The 19,758-nt window shown below is 43.5% G+C and overlaps 2 protein-coding genes across 2 annotated transcripts; one reads left to right on the top strand and one right to left on the bottom strand.

The window, feature by feature from the left end:
• Nucleotides 1-1,493: 1,493 nt before the first annotated feature.
• On the top strand, nucleotides 1,494-2,420 carry LOC140077583 (olfactory receptor 5P52-like). The gene has a single exon (XM_072124856.1). The coding sequence runs from the start codon at nucleotides 1,494-1,496 to the stop codon at nucleotides 2,418-2,420; it is 927 nt and encodes a 308-aa protein (XP_071980957.1).
• An 8,751-nt stretch (nucleotides 2,421-11,171) lies between these two features.
• On the bottom strand, nucleotides 11,172-19,082 carry LOC140076392 (multivesicular body subunit 12A-like). Its single transcript, XM_072122919.1, has 10 exons — nucleotides 18,928-19,082; nucleotides 17,357-17,449; nucleotides 17,177-17,269; nucleotides 16,323-16,416; nucleotides 14,961-15,090; nucleotides 14,494-14,628; nucleotides 12,679-12,779; nucleotides 12,527-12,588; nucleotides 12,266-12,325; nucleotides 11,172-12,183 (listed from the first exon to the last, which is right to left on the bottom strand). Exons 2-10 carry the CDS (start codon nucleotides 17,432-17,434, stop codon nucleotides 12,139-12,141), a joined length of 798 nt encoding a protein of 265 aa, XP_071979020.1. The 5' UTR covers nucleotides 17,435-17,449; nucleotides 18,928-19,082; the 3' UTR covers nucleotides 11,172-12,138.
• Nucleotides 19,083-19,758: the final 676 nt, after the last annotated feature.

The following is a 19,758-nucleotide window of genomic DNA, read 5'->3' as shown; positions in this document are numbered from 1 at the left end:
CACACTTTAAACAGTCCTCATGGTTCCGACCATGGATACTCTGGCACGGATAACCTGGGCCACAGGTGCAAACAAAGCAAATATCAAGGAAGAAAAATCTCCAGTTGGTTCGTAAGTAAAAATCCAAACTTTTTATCTATAAATCTTCATAAAAACGTAAGTTCTATAACGCACAGCATATAGGAAAAATGGAAAACAGCAAAAAACCAACTCGTTTCAGTAGTATGGCCATGAATAAGGTACACTACCGAAACGCGTAGTGTACCTTGCGTTTTTATGAAGATTTCTATATAAAAATTTTGGATTTTTACTTACGCTGGAGATTTTTCTTCCTTAAAAATTTTGAGTGGTTAATATGGCCTATAGTCTTGGATTACTAATTAATATTACAATGTATCATTTATGAGATCACATCATCGTTGAGCCGTCATTGTGTCATCAGTATAGATGAGCTATGCAAACAAACAATTAGCATCTACTAATGAGTAAATATATTCCATCTGCTCTTCTAAAGAGCCAGGGGACCTCATTAATGTTAGCACCTTGTATATAGGTAGTATATATATATATATATATATGTCTGTATACATGCGCTAACTGTAAGCACAGTGAGTAGAGTCCCATAATACGTCAGGATCTTCTTTGATCAATGCTCCCTGGACTTTGATTCGGCTTTTGACTCATATTGTAAGTAATTTAGTTAATAGTTGACTGATAAATGTACTGTACACTAATACTTTATGTGTAAAGATATGTGTGAAAGGATGTAGTGTGGGTTATTTGCAAATTTTTCAGAAAATACTGAAATAATTACTTTACAATATATGTTTGCCAAAATACCACCATTGGTTCATAGCTCATAACTGAGGCCACCAGGCAGCACCGAGAGTGCATCTTGGGTTTGGACACACCTAACCGGGGCGACTGTGATAGTAACTAACACTGTGATGGAGTATGACAGATCATAACTAAAATTGCATGGCATTAGAAGTGACCACCATCATTTTTCCACCAAAGAAAGTAGAGTGATCCCACCAGAATTCCTGTCTAGATCCTCCACCAATGTTCACATTCACAGTTTCCTAGTAGATAAGGTTGGACAAAGATGGAGGTCCATCAAAAAATCAGTTCCCACCTATAAATTATATGGTGTTAATCCAGAGGTATCAACATTTTAGAATTTAATGCTAAATATATTACACAACCACTTTCTATCATACCTTAAAATACGTCCTTTGTCCTTCTCCTCACCAGGGCCCAGCTCTATCAGGTTTCCCCTTGTTTCTTGGTTTAGCGTTTTAGGTTTCCAAACTGTTGTCTTCCACCCACTGAAATCCCAATTTGACAGGGTCTCCTTACATCAAACATGAGTTCCTTATCTGTATGTAGATTCATTTCAATCAAGATTTTTTTTCTAATGTTGCTTTAGACTAACCCGTGATTGATCTACTCATAACAGGTCATTTTAGTGATTGAGAAGTTCGCTCCTACAGATGAACATCAATAAGACCACCATTGAATATTTTATACTGAAGGGATTCTCGGAAACCTCAGAATTACATATTATAGTTTTCATTGTAGTTCTGATCATCTATTTGATCACTTGTGGAGGAAACATGATGATCCTCACTCTGATCTGCTTGGAACGTCATCTCCACACTCCCATGTACTTCTTCTTGGCCAACCTGTCCATCGTTGACATCTCTTTCACCACCACCATGTTATATAAGATCTTCACCGGTTTCGTGACCAGGGACAAAACAATCTCATTTTATGGGTGCATGGTACAATCTTTTATGTCCGGCTCCTTCACAGTCCATGAGTTGTATATTCTGACTGCCATGAGCTATGACCGGTATGTGGCCATTTGTCGGCCTCTGAGCTATCAATTGGTTATGAGCCAAAGAACATGTGTTGTGTTGGCTTCTCTCTGCTGGACCTTGGGGTTTCTGTTCATAGGTCCTTCTGCATGGATATTATCAACTTTCTCGTGTTACACGTCCATTGAACTCAACCACTTCTTCTGTGACGTCATCCTTTTAATGAAGATGACCTGCAGTGATACTTCAGTGTTGGATACATTATTCTTCATTCAAGGATGGTTTCTTTTTGCAGTTTCCCCATTTCTTCTTACTTTTTTGCCATATATTTTTATAATAATTGAAATAATGAAGATCCGCACCACCACCGGCAAATACAAGGCCTTCTACACGTGCTCCTCACACCTCACTGTTGTCATCCTTCTCTACACTATCAATATTATTCAATATATGATACCAAGTAACTTAGAATACAAGAAGTTTTACACTTTGATCAACACTGTGGTGGTCCCTCTTCTAAACCCACTCATCTACAGCCTGAAGAACCGGGATATGAAAGATGCTCTAAGGAAAAAAAGGACAACTTGGTGTCACATCTAACCACCTGCTCATTTAGAACTGTATATCGATGATGTACAATATATTGGATCAGGTTTTAGAATAATCTGAGTAGAAAAACGTATCTTAAAAACTCCAATGAGAACAATCTCGGTTATATTATAATATTTTTATCTGAAGCTTCAAAAATTCTAAAAATTTTAATAAACTGCCTCAGGAATATAGCAGGTGGAACTTTTTGTTGACCAATGTTGATGCTGTTAGGATTCATTTATAGCATTACTGCTTATAAATAAAGAGAGGGTCATTTATACTTGATAAAGGGGGGGTGATATGGGCCCTGCTCTGATGGCTACAATGTTGCTGTATCAACACACGGCTTTTGGCCACTAAGGGGACACGGAGCCAACAGTTTCTTGCTCTATGCCCTATGTTTACAGGGCAACAAACTGCTACCCCCCTCCCCCAACATTCAATTATTGATGGCCTATGATGATAACAGACACTTATTTTTTGTTTAAAATAAAATGGTCTTTATTCAAGCATATACCGGTACATTAAAATCCATTTTAAAACATACATCAGTGCTTTTATGAATACAGTAATTACAGTGCATGACCATAACATTATACAAACAACTTTCTCCCCCCTCCCTGAAAAAGAACCCCCTTATAAACCACCACCATTCCAGCAGTCCGGTCCCACTTAGTCCAAAACTATAGCCCAGCACTGTATCACTAAGGGGGCCTTGTGCTATATTACTACGGGGTGCATGTACTATATTACTAAAAGGGGCCCTGTGCTATATCTTTAAGGGGACACTGTGTTAGATTACTAAGGGGGTTCTGTTCTATACTACCAAGGGGACCCTGTGCTATATCACTAAGGGGTGCCCTGTGCTATATTTCTAAGGGGGCCCCTTTTTTATATCATTAAGGGAAGCCTGTGCTACATCACTAAGGAGATCACTACATCACTATATCACTAAGGGGGCCCTGTTCCAATCACACTAAGGAACAGGGCCCATCCCTCCACATTACTATGGAGGGATGCTTTACTGCATTACCACACATGCTACAATACTAAGGGAGCTACATTGCTAACTAAATTAATGAGGGGGTTCTAAGTATTAGATAGTGAGTGGAAACAAAAGAATATATTTTTTTTTAAATATATTGAGGGGTCACAGTGTATAAAGTGTACATCGGGGGTACAAAATGTCATCAGTTTGATGGAATATATATTAAGGAGTTGAATGTGATGTTTTTAGGGACACATTGTAGAGATGTGCTCAAGAGGCCGAAATCTCTAGGGTAACAAATTTTGCAGTTATAAGTCTAGGCTAGGAGAAGTTGTGATTTTATTCCCTACCTCATGGAGAAGGATTGATAGTTGTGAAGAGTCCTCTGGGAAGAAGACCAAGACGGGCAAAGTCAGCACAGAGGGAAAAGTACACAGATACAACAGATAGTAAGTAATGTCTGTATCAGCCTTAGTGTGTAGTACATTTATTGCTGGTATATTTCTGTGTGGCTATGCACTGCTGATATATATTTGTGTGTGCTGTATATACAATGTTGTAAATATTTATCCGTCAATTGGTGTAGTCTTTGTGGAGGACCAGCACACAGCAAACCCACTCTCATTGGCGGCGGAGACCTTGAAACTGTACACTAGAAGCATGACCATAAATCTCCAATCCATGTGAGGGTGGTGAGATGTAATAAACATTTAGATCGTGTAATATTTCATTTCAAGAATATATTTATAGGTACATTATTTTTGCAGGTGTTACACATTTTGTGTGCTGTATTTACTGCTGGTTGGTCCTAATTATTAATGATTCTATAGCCAATGGTCTATTTCTTTCTTATTCTTATGATTTTTATTGGGGCAAGGGCACGATTTTATTTTTGTCCTCAGGATAGGCCCTGATTCCTATATACAGTATATATAGCACAGTATATAGCACAGGATGGACTGTCCTCAGTATTGTGGGCGGTAAAAAAAAAATTGAATATTCACCTTCCTGTGCTCCCTGCAGCTTCCTCCTCAGCAATGCGCTTCTAACACAAAACGCAGGCATCAGTGTGATTATACTGCTGCCGGCATCCACTGTATGACACTGCTTGGGTCACACAGAGGGAGCAGGCAGCAGTAGGCATATCCAGTAATCAGCGGGGTTTGCATCTTAAAGGGCTTTTCCTACAAAGACAAGTTAGGTCCAATCCACGGGATTGGGCCTAACTTGCTGATCAGTGGGGGTCTCAGTGAGCACTGAGACTCCCACTGATCAGCAAGTTAGACCCTATCCCGTGGATAGGGCCTACTTTGTCTACTTTGTCTTTGTTTTACCCGGTCCATTCGCAATCCAGCGGCGCGTTCACTATGCAGGATTCAGGTCTTCCGGCCATTCACTAAGTTATTGCGCCTAGTGCGTCCACTAGGTGTTGCTGCTGCGCTGAATTCCGTCGGAGTTCACTGAAGTTCACCAAGCCATCGTGGGTGCAGGTAAGTGCGTGTCAAGCGACACTTTTTAAAAAAAACATACGGCAGGTTTTCTTATGGCCACGCCCCCCGATTTCCGTTGCGTGCATGTCGGCGCCGATGCGCCACAATCCAATCGCGTGCGCCATAATCCCGGGGCAATTCAGGGAAAATCTACGCAAATCGGAAATATTTGGGTAACACGACGGAAAAACACGAATTGGGCCCTTATTAAATGACCCCCACTGTTGAGAGTCTGGAGGGCGTTCCCCCAGTTGGTAGGCAGGGTGATGCCCTTGCCTACCAGTTGTCCCAGCACTGCTTTCAATCAATGTTAATGCACAGACAATGCTCAGTATTTGAGAAAAGGAAAAACGGGGCCCTGTACTTAAACCAGGTTTAGGAACAGAGCAGTTTGGGTGTCGGGGGTCTTTTTTCAATTTTTACTTAAAGGGACGGGGTATTTTCCAAAACCTTTTTCCACTGGAAACCCCCTAAAATTTGAGTCCTAAATATTTACTCCACTTTTCACAAAGACCTGTATTTTGAGTAGCTTGGATCCTGTGACCAGTCTCCCAGGAATGCACTTTCGGTTTCCTTTCTTTTGTTGCTTGGGCATTTATGATTTTGGGCGTATAACGTTTGTGTGGGCGACGGTTCATCCGGGTAACTAAAAATAACCACAAATGTTGTCATATGAATATCAACCCGAGCATTATTAATCCAGAAAACAGGAAATCCAGTTACTTTTATATAAAAGCTTCAGTGACTTTCAATCAAACAGCCACAAGAAAAGATTCAGATTCCTAAGATTCAGGTAAGTGAACGTCTTCTGCTCATGGTTACGTACAAGATAGGTTCCATAGGTTTGTTCTTAAGTTGAATTTGTATATAAGTGGAAACTGTATATTTTATAATTGTAGATCCAGACAAAAAATGTTTTTGCCCCAGTGACAATCGGAGTTTCAAAATTTTTTTGCTGTAATTGGACCAAGGATTATTAATAAAGCTTCATTACAGACACCTTACAGCTGATCATTGCAGCCTGGGACTATAGTAACATCCAGAGAGGTCACCAGAGGTCACAGTGGGGAGAGGGGTCTGTCTTTAACTAGGGGTCGTCTGTAAGTCGGGTGTCCTTAAGTAGGGGGCTGCCTGTAGTAAAACCATTGAGATAGAATAACATGGAGCAAAACAATCTATCATTTCTAAAAATACTTTCCTGCCCCAGAAGAAAAATTAAACTTTAGCAACAATTTAAATAAAGGGGAGCGGATTTTTGGTTTTATTTTGGTATTTTGTGCAATGGTTTAAACTTTGTTTCATTTAACATTATTAATTTATCCTATTGATTTCCTTTAACTTGCCCCCAGCAGATCCAGAGAATTTAAGATGGTTGAAACTTGAATTTTTAATTTTACTTTATTAATTTTTTTTTATTGTTTTTATATACTTTTTTTCATCTTTTTACTAAGCTCACCAAGTGCAGGTCCGGTGGGTTTTTTTAATTTGGTATTTTTCAAAAATATAATTTGAAATAATTTTTTTTTAACTTTCCTCCAGTGTTCTTGATAATACAACTGCAACTCGTGTTCGTAGCATAAGAGGAGGATAGGGAGGGGTCAATACCGGGGTTTTCAGTACAGTGACCCAATAGAAGTTCTAGCCATTACTGGCAATGGTTTTGTATGTAAGTGCAGTGGACTCGCTCTGGTTTACACCAACACTAGTTGTTTCGACAAACTTACCGCAGGATTTTCCAACCCAACCTACGCGTTGAATTGAATGGATAAGTTGAGTTCAGTTGAGCAAATCCAGCACACACAAAGTCACTCATGTACAATCGGCCCAACATTGATAATCAGGACAGGAAGAAAACTTCTAGATTTTTCTTAGATTTTTCTAGATTTTCTCTTTTCAGATTCTAAAATTTTCTCTTTTCAGACCTTTTATTTCTGCTTTGTCCACCATCATGATTTTGATGGCTACAGACATGTTCTGCTCTCACTATGGATTAAGGACAACCCCCCCGGCTACTCATCTATGCTATGAAGTGTACAATCAGGGGAAATGTATCGATTCCGGCCATCTTACCAACACCGGGGAGGCCCATGCCGAGGAAGTCTTCATTGGAGAACGATTCCAAAATGCCTGGAGACAATGTATTATTGTATGGTACATCTCCTGGAGTCCTTGTGACCATTGTCTTCAACTTCTGCTGAACACATTCCTTCCTTATAACCCACATGTCAAGTTGTATATTATATTTGCCAAGGTCTACCGGAAAACTCTACCGGCTAGTGTCCGAGAACTTCATAGAAGAGGAGTAAAGTTACGACCCATGTGTTACGTAGGTGAGTTTGGTTTTGTAGAGTTCACATATTGGAATATTTTTCAAACTTTCCATTATCGAGGTGGAGGGGGGGGGATGTTTATGGCTTTATAATAACTAAAGAATTTTTAAAAATTGATGGGGTTTTCAAGGTTCATTATATCGTAATACAGGCAGTCCCCGGGTTACATACAAGATAGGTTCCATAGGTTTGTTCTTAAACCTGGGACTAAAATAACATCCAGAGAGCTTCACCAGAGCTCACAGTGGGCACAGGGGTCTGTCTGTAACTAGGGGTCATAAGTCGGGTGTCCTTAAGTAGGTGACCGTCTGTATACCAATGTCTATTTAAACTACTGATCAGCTGATAAGGAGCTCAAATACATCAGAGAGAAACAAAACTGGTGGAAAAAGGAAAATACAGGCGGTCCCCTACTTAAGGACACCCGACTTACATACAGACCCCTCTGACCTCTGGTGAAGCTTTCTGAATGCTTTACTATAGTCCCAGACTGCAATGATCAGCTGTAGGGTGTCTGTAATGAAGCTTTATTGATAATCCTTGGTCCCATTACAACAAAAAATGTTTAAACTTTAATTGTCACTGGGGCCCAAATTATTTTTTGTCTGGATCTACAATTATAAAATATACAGTTTCGACTTACATACAAATTCAACTGAAGAACAAACCTCCGGACCCTATCTTGTATGTAACCCGGGGACTGCCTGTGCAGAAAAAAGGAAATCATTGAATTTTAGCTTAGCAATTATATATTTTTTTTGCTGTTTTTTAGACTTTCGTTGGTGTTGGAATAACTTTGTGGACACGACAAGAACGTTCACACCGTGGCAAGATCTGAACAGAAATTGTTACGAGTCTTGGTGCTGGCTCCTTCACGCTTTACAATCTGATAAGAACACATAGAATATTGGGATACAGTTACTATTAACTTGTTAATAAGATACTTATTTTATTTCCTTCATCCCTTTCTGGGGCCCTTGACTCCCAGACTGATGATTAGGGGTGGGGTATTCACATTTCTGGCCTCTTTTGGGCTGGGCTTAGACCACAATCTTGAGCGTGGTCCTTGTTATAGTGTGACAAACCATTGTTTGGCCTTGTGGCAGGAGTCATAACCATAATTACTGTGAGGCCCGAGCACATGGTCCCTTAGAAACAAGACTGTGTCCTTGGATACGACCACCTCTACTGGAGGGATTGCACAAAGAAACAAAAGGTTTTTGTATATGAAATGTCCGGGAGTTACTGTATATACTACAGCCGTCCTGTGGTAATGATCGCTGACTCCAGGAAGTCAGACAGGGCTCAATAGCGCATGTCTGGCCACCTCTGCCAGAGTTTGAGGTGGTCGTATCTAAGGAAGCTATCTTGTTTCTAAGGGACAACATGGAAACATTTATGAGAAATTATCTTCATACAGGAACATTTTTTTAATAACATCTAATTAAAAAAAAGTTTACATATGGAAAATGAATTAAATTAAATGTGAATGCCCAGATGGGAATACCCCTTTAAAGGAAATCTACCATCTAAATCCATTATGATAAACCAAGAACACTTACTCATAGATCCAGACACTGTGACTGTGTTAATCTTCTTATACATGTTACCCATGGCCTCCTTCCTTCTAAAATCATATTTTAAAATTATGCTAATGAGGGTGAAAGGCTCTAGAGCCCCTCAGTGCTGCAGATTCACAGGCTGTTATACTGTGCAGGAGCACTTCCCCATCCAACTGTGTGAGATAACATCAGGCAGAGGGAGCGGTGAAGTCCTGAGGGATAGGTGACGGGGGGTGTTAGTGTGGCAGTCTGTGAAGCCGTAGCATAAAGGAGCTCTGGTAATACCCCCAGGAGACCTTTAGAGTCGTTAGCATTATTTTAAAATGATTTTAGATGGAAGGGGGCACCCCTAATATCTAGCCATGACTATGAGTAGCCAGGGGGAAACCCCCGACCAATCATAGCCATTGCTAGTTGTTAGGGGTGTATATTAGCTGGATTGGCAGTTCGGCCACCAATTCGGCAACATGTCCGTGTCGGACGACAGAACCCAAACGCCCAGAACCCAAACTTGAACGCTCGGTGCACCCATCTCTGTTTGACAGTCAATAACCACATCATCCAACTACATATTCAGAAGCAAAAGGACATGGAGGTTTTACAATATCTTTATTAACTTATGTACTGGGAACAAAAGACCAAACGAGAAGTAATAGTGCAGCGTCTTACGTACATAAATCAAGGTAGTTACATAAAAAATTATGCGAAACCAAGTCAACGTGGGTCCAACGAGAGTCCCCCACCACTCCATGTACTAACACGATGACATCAGAGATCATCCGGACAACCGACATCACCGTCTATGGAACATTACGATCCCAATTGGGTTGGAAGGGGTCACAGTGAAAGTCATTTATTGTTATTGTGGCAGCAGATTTTGGACTTCATTTTTGGTTACTAGCGTTTCCGGATTAAAGTGGTAGTCTGTATTAAAACCTCCTTACGGAAAGGGCATTTGGATCTCCTTTTTTTTAATGCTTGCATGTCTAAGGACTACTGTAAATCTATGCATAAGCACCCTATCACCCTATAGGTATCATGTTTTCTAGGCCGTCCTATCATTATTGATTGTCAGAATGCTAGACATTCCCTGGGTAATATAAAATACATGCAAATGAGACATAAAACAAAACACAAAACAAAAAAATAGCAAAGAGAACAAAGGGACTTCTCCAAAGGTCCTAAGGTAGATAAGGTAGTGCAGTGACATGGTGTGTCGTCTCCTCTACATGACTGAGGCTATCTACACTCAGTATCAGACTAGCCCACCGGAGAATCCTCCGATGCTCCGATGGGCCAGTCTGACAATGTGTGCAGATCGCCTCATGGATTACTTCTGCCGGAGGAGAATCCGGACTCCAGGTTCTAATCCAATACTGAAACTCCAGAGAGACAGTAAAAAGACAATCTAATTTGCAATCTATGAAGACATGTTTCTTAGGGGTTGATGGAAGGCAAGATCCCAGATTCAGTTTATGTGGTGGGCCTTCTGAACCTGCTCCAAAATAGTTGTGGAATTTACAAAGCTGCAACATTGCGGCCATTCAGTAAGCAACAGAAACCAGATGAAATCGTCTCAACCTTTGCGTTGCCTTACTAGTCATAGGGGCACATGTATCATAAGTCTGGCTTTGTCCGTCTGTTTTTTGGGACTTTTCTTGGTTTTTCTGCTGGTCAGATGTGTCGTAGTGGTTTTTCTTTATTGGTACATGTGGCGTTTGGTCTTTAGTAATCTCCAATTCCAAGCTAATTTCTACACCTTTAGGGGCAGCCTTAGTTTTTGGTCTAAATGTGCAACTTTTTAAAAAAAATGTCTTTCACATCTGGTTTCAGGTGATAACTCAGGGAAAGCTGCAGAAAACTAGACAATGGCCAATTTCGAAATTTTTTTAACAAAAAAAGTTGCTAATGAGCACAAACTCTGTGAAAAGTCTCGAAAAATCAAAGAAAACGGCAAGCCAAAAGTTTAATGCATGTGCCTCATAGACACGCCCTTTACATTTCTAAAAAAAATTATAGCAATGGTCGGGATGGTGGTCATGAGGTTTGGGGAAGAAGACCCTTATGTGGGCTCTTTAGGGGATTCTTATACTTGGTGACGAGTTCACTTTATATCAGTGTAGCTACATAACGGCTTTATGATTTTTAATGCCACCATTTAAAGGGGTTTCCCACAAACACAAGAAAGGCCCTATCAACTGAAATGAGACCCCTCACCAAACCCTATGGGGTCCCACGTACCTGCGTCGGACCCCTCGTCGCTCCGTCAGTAATAGTGAAGAGGGCCGTGCATGAACATACTGCTCCATTAATCTCTATGGAGCTGATGGAGATCGGTGAGAGCTGCGCTCAGCAATTTCCGTTGGCTCCATAGAGATTAATGAAGCAGAATGGTCATGCACGGCCCTCTTCACTATTACTAACGGAGCGACGAGGGGTTCGGGGGAGGTACGTGGGACGCCATCAGACCTCTGGTTTTCGTGATCTGTGGGGGTCTCAGTGATGTGGATAGGGCATAACTTGTCCTCGTGGGAAAACCCCTTTAACACATAAATTACTTAGGACTTACATCGTGCACCAAGTTTTTTCTTACTAGTCAGGGGACAGGTACACCAACATGCTCTGGCGGTAAAACCCAGATCGTATGGCGGACTCATTTCATGACCTGGGGAAGGGAGTGGCACGGAGGTGCAGAATGTATACCTCCGATCCCCAGATTCCAGCCCCCAGGACAGTGTTTGGCCCGTGAAATACAGCCGCCCCACGTTCCATAATCTGTGGACTGAGTGTGTTTGGATGCTTTAGCCCTCACTATATTCTTCAATTTGTCTGAACACCAAAGCCCCTAAAATCTGGGGAAGAATAACACCATCCTTCCAGACCAGATCACCTTAGATCTGAAACTTCTGGCCCCATTCTGACAATGGATCATATATCCGGCACCTTCGCCCCCTACCTCTCTCGGCAACCTCCTGCAGGGACATTAGTGCAACAGGAGGAAGGATAAAAGTGTCGGACACGTAACCTATTTCCAAATGAAGGCCAGAACTTCTGGTTCAGATCACAACAGTCAATGTCCAGAAGAAAAAAAGACACCACCAAGAAGGTCCCCATGATGCTGCTAATTTGGATCATTAGACCTGTGGTCAGTTTGGGATTGTGGCCGTGAAACGCTCCTTATAATACGGATGTATTACATCCTATAACAGTGAAGGATTTTTAACAGGGCTATAAAGGATTTCTGAGAAATTGGAGCTGATCCCACAGTATTACTGTACATTATATGATGATTTTTGGTCTCCATCATGCGGTCATTGAATCATTACGAGGGTCCGTCGATGATCAGCAGGATCACCATCATCTGGCGCAGGCCGAGCGCTCCACCACAAAGCCGTAATCATACTGCAAATAAGAGCACAAATTTATAGATTGACGGAAAACCTTATAAATCAGATACTTTAACCCTATGGTCTTCAAGATTTACCTCGTTCTCTATCTCAGCTAAGGTTTTGATTTGAAGGTCCTTAAAATTGTAAATGTTCATCTAAAAGGGAAAGGTACGAGACAATGGACACATTACCAGGAGCTGGAGACATCACTACTCCAGCGTGATAACAGAGGGTTGTTATAGAGCACTGCTGTACTTAATAAGGAAAAATACAGGTGGCCAGGGCATGCTGGGAGCTGTAGTTATGAAACGGCCCACAGGTTGGAGATTACTGTATCAGGAAATGGCGATACTCACGGCAGGTTCGGAAATTTTGCTTTCAAACATTGGATGAATGGTGAACGGGATCCCATCGATAGCTGAAACCCAAAAATGGAAGAGACGTTGGAGGGAACAGTGAGAATTTGTAATGTTTTAAAGGTTTTGTGTGCACAGACTTCAGATCTTACCAGATACTCCGTAGACATTGGCCTCGTACAGCGGGTGTTCGGCCTGAGGAGATCGGACATATGGTTTTGGATTGACTACAGGAGGCGGAATGTGGATTGTGCTGGAAGAAGGGACACGAATCAGTAATATGGGGGTAAAGTGCTAAAAAATATAAAAGGGTCTCTTGCTCTTAAAGGGGTTTTCCCACAAAGTCAAGTTAGGCCCTATCCACGGGTTAGGACCTAACTTGCTGATCAGCGGGGGTCACAGTGCTGAGACCCCCGCAGATCGCGAAAACGAGGGGTCCAACTTACCCCTCGTCACTCCATGAGAGTAATGGTGCAGAGGACCGCACATGACCGTTGTGCTCCATTAATCTCTATGGAGCCAACGGAGATCGGTGAGTGCTGCGCTCAGCAATTTCCGCCAGCTTCATAGAGTTTAATGGAGCAGAACGGTTATGTGCGGGCATAGGCTCCATTGGTCTGAGGAGCGGTGAGGGGTCTGTCGGACCCCTCGTTTTAGCGATCTGCTGAAATCCCCACTGATCAGCAAGTTAGGCCCTAACACGTGGATAGGACCTTACCTGTCTTCGTGGAAAAAACCCCTTCTGCATTACATAGATTGGAGAATGTGCAGTACTTAATTTCCCCTGCAGAGGCGCTGCAGGCAAACAACACTTACTGCAGTGAAGGAGGAAATCTTATAATCGGCTTATAGACGATCGGGTGCCGGAGAAGGCGAGGCTACAGCTCCCAGGACAACATTTAATCAACAATGTGGGAAGATTAAAACAATATCCTCAAGTGTAAAGGAGCCGTCAGGTTTAGATTCCCCCCTGCCCAATCTGAGCGCCTCCTAATGCTGCCCCATGGCAATAGATGCTGAAGCCTGTGGAGGCGTCTATGGGTATGTAACGATGCGCCCGGTCTTCCCACTTTTCCTAATTTATGGACCCACTTCTGCTTTTTCCATCACGAAAAATCAGGATTGAAACTATTTGATGTGGATCAACCCGTTAATCTGCAGCTGCAGGTAATAGCCAAAAAAGTTAGCACATAAAGAAGTTGTAGCAAGTTTTTAGTAGTTATGCTCCATCCACAGGATAGGGGATAACCAGCTGATCACGTGGGCCCCCACCGATCACGACAACGGGACCCGGAGGTTCCCTTATCAAGCCTTCATCCTGGGACTTCATCCAACAGTGTGGGAGTGGCAGAAATTTCCAAGCACAGCGCTCCTCTATCTCTATTCTCTATCTAAGCGAGTGGTGAAGATAACAGAGTCCTGTTCTCATTATTGAGAGCTGAGGAGAGTTTTCTTGGATCCTCCATCTACAGAATAGGGTGTAACAACCTTGGGGTCCAACTTCCAAGAATGGGGTGAATGGAGCAGCAGGTTGAGTTGCCACTTAATTCAATGTCTGGCTGTGCTCAGCAATTTCCCACACTCCCATAGTAATGAAGGAAGTGGCAGGACACGTGTTCAACATGGAGCTCCATCCATTACTAGGAACAGGGTCCCCCCGATCAGTGGGGGTCCCAGTGGTCAGAACGTCAACTATTGTGGATAAAGGATGACAATAACACTTAAAGGGATTTTCCACAGGAGTGGACCGAACTTGCAGATCAATGCAATGCAACTCTCGTGATCTGTGGGTTACTCCTCACTAGGACCCCCACCGGTCAGCAAGTTAGGCCCTATCCACATTGTTTGGTGGGAAAACCCCTTTAATAAGACAATCCCTTTGAAGTGATGGCCATTACTCCAGGACTTGGACACATCTGATCCCAGATTACACTTCCCTGGGGCTGCCGTCCTGTGCCTGTACTTACTTTGTCTGGACTGGGGTGGTGCCGTTATCTAAAGAAAGTCCTCGGATGCCCGATGTGATGTTTCTTGGCTTTGGAGTAGGTTTCGGACAGGAAACGGGGACCTTCCTGCACCATAGAGCCAGGCCGCTCATATCACTGGGGTCACGAGAAGAACAGAACCATAGAAAGAGACGCAAGGATACAGTAGTTAACACGATATAGGGGTTCCCAATAACTATAGGGGGTCTCGCGAATCTTGGGGACACAAGTTGTTAGTGGTGTATGGCTTCTTCCTAATTCACTACACATCCCATGATGGAGACTGACTGTCCGGAATGGACCCGGTGACAGAATATTAGGTCCATGAGAACCAATATGGCTGCCAGCGAGATGTCGGACAGTCACAGTAGGAGGAAAAACAAATGGGCAGAGAAGGATCTGACACGGCTGCTGCATAGAAGGATTCGGGACGACTCTGTGGTTCTTACCCGATGCGAGTATAAGGTGCGCCCAGCTGCTTGCTCTTCACCGTCAGCTTGATGTCAGCGACGGCCGAATCCGCCGTGTTCACAGGACACAGTTTTACGCACAGACGCTTCTTCTTCGGCACAGAGACCTCTGTAAGGACAAGTCATCGCTGGTCACATAGATCAACTCTCATCCCAAAGGCAGCTCTATGTTGGTTATGCCTTTTAAAGGGGTGGTGTGCAGAGACAACCCCTTTTACAATATGGCCTCCAGAGTCACTCCAGCACCCACAGGTGACTCCGCTCCCAATCAGTGTGGGTGTCCGTCCACCAGAACGAGAGCAAGTGACACAGAGTGGTTCTGCCCTTGTAGGGAATGTTCCCTTGGTGGCAATATTGATATAAAATAGGCTTAAAGGGGTTGTCCCAAGTATATACATGTTATCCCCTTTCTACATCTACAATTAGGTGATAAGTTGGAGACCGACCAGTAGGACACCACCGATCACAACAATCTGGGGATCCCGTTCTCACTGATTGGCTGAAGTGGTGGGATGAGCATTCCCCCTGCTGCTCCATTCAATTGTTTGGGAATGATGAAAACAGACAAACACAGCGCCCCCATAGGCCATGAAAGGAGCCGCAGGGCGCAAGATCCTCCATTAGTGAGAATGTCCCAGCAGTGGAACAACCGCTAGTTTTCCCCTATCTTGTGAATAGCGGAACAACCCATTTGAGGGGCACAATTTTTTAAATTTGGCTTACCCTCAGAATAGCCACCATGTGATCAGCGGGGACCAATACTTGATCTCCTGCACCAATCGGCTGTGTTTCCGCTAAAGTGAATGACAACTAATCTGCAGTACCTTGATATGACCACTACACAATGTGCGAAGGAATCTTCTTGCCCTTCATCGTATTACCCCAACGGCTGCTATAGCCAGCGGATAATAGATGTGGGGGGTCATGTGGCAGCCCCCACTGATCACATGGCAAAGGCCTATACTCAAATGGGCAAAAGTTGGCATTTGTGTAAAAAAAAAAAATCAGGGAGACAACCCCATTAACCCCTTAGCAACTGCCATAAGGCTACATACGTCCTATTTGCCCCATATATACCTGATGACAGTGCCAAACTTTAAACTATCATCTGTCCAGAATAGTGGCACCAAAATTGTGGTGTTGTTTAAATATTAGATCAGGATTATAGTGTTTCTAAGACATACAGATGTATCACCTGTCAAAATTGCAGTAAAAAAATGTGATTTTTAAATACAGATCAGAATTCCTGACTGTAATTTTAAGAGTGAATATCTCTAGTTCAATTTCACTCCACGGAAGGGATGACATCACATCATAAGACACAGGACATGACACACTTACTAGCATCTAAATATTCCCCAATGAAAGCGCAGCCTACAGGCAGAGGGCTCTTCTCGCTCAGCAGCAGGACCTCCGTGATCACTTGTTCTATGACCTGGAAATACAAGAGGAATGTTATCAGTCAGCTCATCCCTCCAGGTAATCATCTAATATGACACATCCCTTTAAGAAGGCCACGATTAACCAAGTCCTTAGAGTATCTCTCCTATGTGAGTGACTCAAGCCGAACACAATTCATCCACCTATTAATAGCAGGAATCCACATCCAATCACCGTGAGGTCATCACCTGCACCACTCCCCAGGCATCCACAGAGGATTACAGAGCATTGCCAATATTACAGGGCACGGCCGGGCATTACAGGGCACGGCCGGGCATTACAGGGCACGGCCGGGCATTACAGGGCACGGCCGGGCATTACAGGGCACGGCCGGGCATTACAGGGCACGGCCGGGCATTACAGGGCACGGCCGGGCATTACAGGGCACGGCCGGGCATTACAGGGCACGGCCGGGCATTACAGGGCACGGCCGAGCATTACAGGGCACGGCCGAGCATTACAGGGCACGGCCGAGCATTACAGGGCACGGCCGAGCATTACAGGGCACGGCCGAGCATTACAGGGCACGGCCGAGCATTACAGGGCACGGCCGAGCATTACAGAGCACGGCCGAGCATTACAGGGCACGGCCGAGCATTACAGAGTACGGCCAAGCATTACACTGCACGGCCGAGCATTACAGAGCACGGCCGAGCATTACAGAGCACGACCAAGCATTACAGAGCACGACCAAGCATTACAGAGCATGGCCAAGTATTACAGAGCATCACATAACTGGTACGGGACACACTTACCTCTGGAGTTGTGCTACAACATAGGTACAGAGCAGACTTCTGGTTAAACCCCTTTAGGAAGTTGGCAGAGGCTCCTTCTGTCGTGGCCACAATCTATGGAAGTGACAAGTAACCGGCTGGAGATTATCAAACATCAGCGGCATCAATATCAGGGACGATCCATCAAGTGCAATCACTTACTATACTGTGGCCTTTAGGACACGTTGTCTGGCCGGAGGTCCACGCTAAGCTGGTCAGAGGCCTAGGATTCTCCTCCATTTTTTCAACAAATTACTAAAAAATAAATAAAACTCTATAAATACTTCAGATACTGGATCTTCTCCTGATCCTGAGTTACATCCTGTATTATACCCCAGAGCTGCACTCACTATTCTGCTGCTGGTGCAGTCACTGTGTACATACATGACATTACTTATCCTGTACTGATCCTGAGTTACATCCTGTATTATACTCCAGAGCTGCACTCACTATTCTGCTGCTAGTGCAGTCACTGTGTACATACATGACATTACTTATCCTGTACTGACCCTGAGTTACATCCTGTATTATACTCCAGAGCTGCACTCACTATTCTGCTGCTGGTGCAGTCACTGTGTACATACATGACATTACTTATCCTGTACTGATCCTGAGTTACATCCTGTATTATACCCCAGAGCTGCACTCACTATTCTGCTGCTGGTGCAGTCACTGTGTACATACATGACATTACTTATCCTGTACTGATCCTGAGTTACATCCTGTATTATACTCCAGAGCTGCACTCACTATTCTGCTGGTGGTGCAGTCACTGTGTACATACATGACATTACTTATCCTGTACTGATCCTGAGTTACATCCTGTATTATACCCCAGAGCTGCACTCACTATTCTGCTGCTGGTGCAGTCACTGTGTACATACATGACATTACTTATCCTGTACTGATCCTGAGTTACATCCTGTATTATACTCCAGAGCTGCACTCACTATTCTGCTGCTGGTGCAGTCACTGTGTACATACATGACATTACTTATCCTGTACTGATCCTGAGTTACATCCTGTATTATACCCCAGAGCTGCACTCACTATTCTGCTGCTGGTCCAGTCACTGTGTACATACATGACATTACTTATCCTGTACTGATCCTGAGTTACATCCTGTATTATACTCCAGAGCTGCACTCACTATTCTGCTGCTGGTGCAGTCACTGTGTACATACATGACATTACTTATCCTGTACTGATCCTGAGTTACATCCTGTATTATACCCCAGAGCTGCACTCACTATTCTGCTGCTGGTGCAGTCACTGGGTACATACATGACATTACTTATCCTGTACTGATCCTGAGTTACATCCTGTATTAGATCCCAGAGCTGCACTCACTATTCTGTAAATCCTTTGGGTAGGGGCAGTTGTGAGCTCCTATCTGTCCACCATTCTCTAAATCACTGGGGATCACAGCAGTTGAATTTTTAGACATTTACCCCAATCCACAGAAAAGGACAAGTAATATAACTAATGTACCACTAGCAGAACAGTGAGTGCACTATACAGTATACATTATGGAATAATCCCTGGCTCAGACACCCAGCACCCTAGGCTAGACAGGTCACCCACCCGCTCCATACTTCCAATGAGCCACTTTTGTTCTATATTTTGGGAACATGGCAGCTCCCATAAAGTTCTATGGAAGTTCATTTCTAGCTATTCTTTACCTCCTTCCGGCCTCTTGTGTATATTTCCCCCAAGTAAACAAGGCCACTTACCTGCCCCGGCACAAGCCGCCAACTACAGCGACTCTGACTACTATTTCCTGGATGGGAGTCACCTACAAAGCAGGTAATGCAGCCCAACTCCTATGAACTACATTTCCCGGCATGCCTCTGGGGAGCGTGTGATGGAAGCAGTCTGCGCCTGCGTGATGTATCGGGCGCATGCGCTTTGGGAGATAATTGTTAAATTCTGTGTACCGCGGATAATTTAGGTTGAAAAGTGACTCGGTCAGCTGAGTATAATCCATGCGGGCGGCTACGTGTTTATAGAAGCATTTCTTTCTTTCTATCTATGATCAATAACATGTAGAATATCCCCTCAATGTAATCCAGTGAGCATGTCCATATAAATAGCATCAACTGTGCAGTGTCCGTATTAAAGGGGAGGTAAGTGGTGCCATAAACCCAAGTATTGTTGCAAATAATGTGTAATATGAGTAACTGCAAAGCAGTAAGTACAAGAAATTCCTCAGGTAGGTGGTTCCTGTGAGAGACATTGCAGGGCGGACATGTTTTATGTTGTTACTGGGGATTTTTTTTAGCGTAAAACGCACTTACACTAGGGCCGCGTTCACATGGTGGAATTTGACATGGATTTGTCGAGTTTCTGGAGTGTAGAACGGCTTTAAGGGATTATCCATGAATTCTGGAGAACCACTGTGGGGGGAGGAGAGGGGGGGCTCTGGTTTCTGCATTGCTTCAGTACTTACTTGTCACCCTGTATAAGCCCGCTAGCGCTGCCCCATCATTAGCAGTGTAAAATCGCTAGCTTTATCGGAAACTTCCGAAAAAGCTAGCAAACACTGTACTGCTACAGCCTCAGAA

This window comes from Engystomops pustulosus, chromosome 9, assembly GCF_040894005.1.
Source record: "Engystomops pustulosus chromosome 9, aEngPut4.maternal, whole genome shotgun sequence".
Classification (NCBI taxonomy): domain Eukaryota; kingdom Metazoa; phylum Chordata; class Amphibia; order Anura; family Leptodactylidae; genus Engystomops; species Engystomops pustulosus.
This window is presented reverse-complemented; position numbering and strand designations above follow the sequence as displayed.

Excerpts from the sequence above, each read along its gene's own strand:
- LOC140077583 (XM_072124856.1), top strand. The coding sequence starts at position 1,494 with ATGAACATCAATAAGACCACCATTGAATATTTTATACTGAAGGGATTC.
- LOC140076392 (XM_072122919.1), bottom strand. The coding sequence starts at position 17,434 with ATGGAGGAGAATCCTAGGCCTCTGACCAGCTTAGCGTGGACCTCCGGC. Across the intron at positions 14,629-14,960 it reads GCACCTTATACTCGCATCGG|TGATATGAGCGGCCTGGCTC; the intron begins GTAAGAACCACA and ends TCGTGACCCCAG. Across the intron at positions 12,780-14,493 it reads ACCACCCCAGTCCAGACAAA|CACAATCCACATTCCGCCTC; the intron begins GTAAGTACAGGC and ends CCCTTCTTCCAG.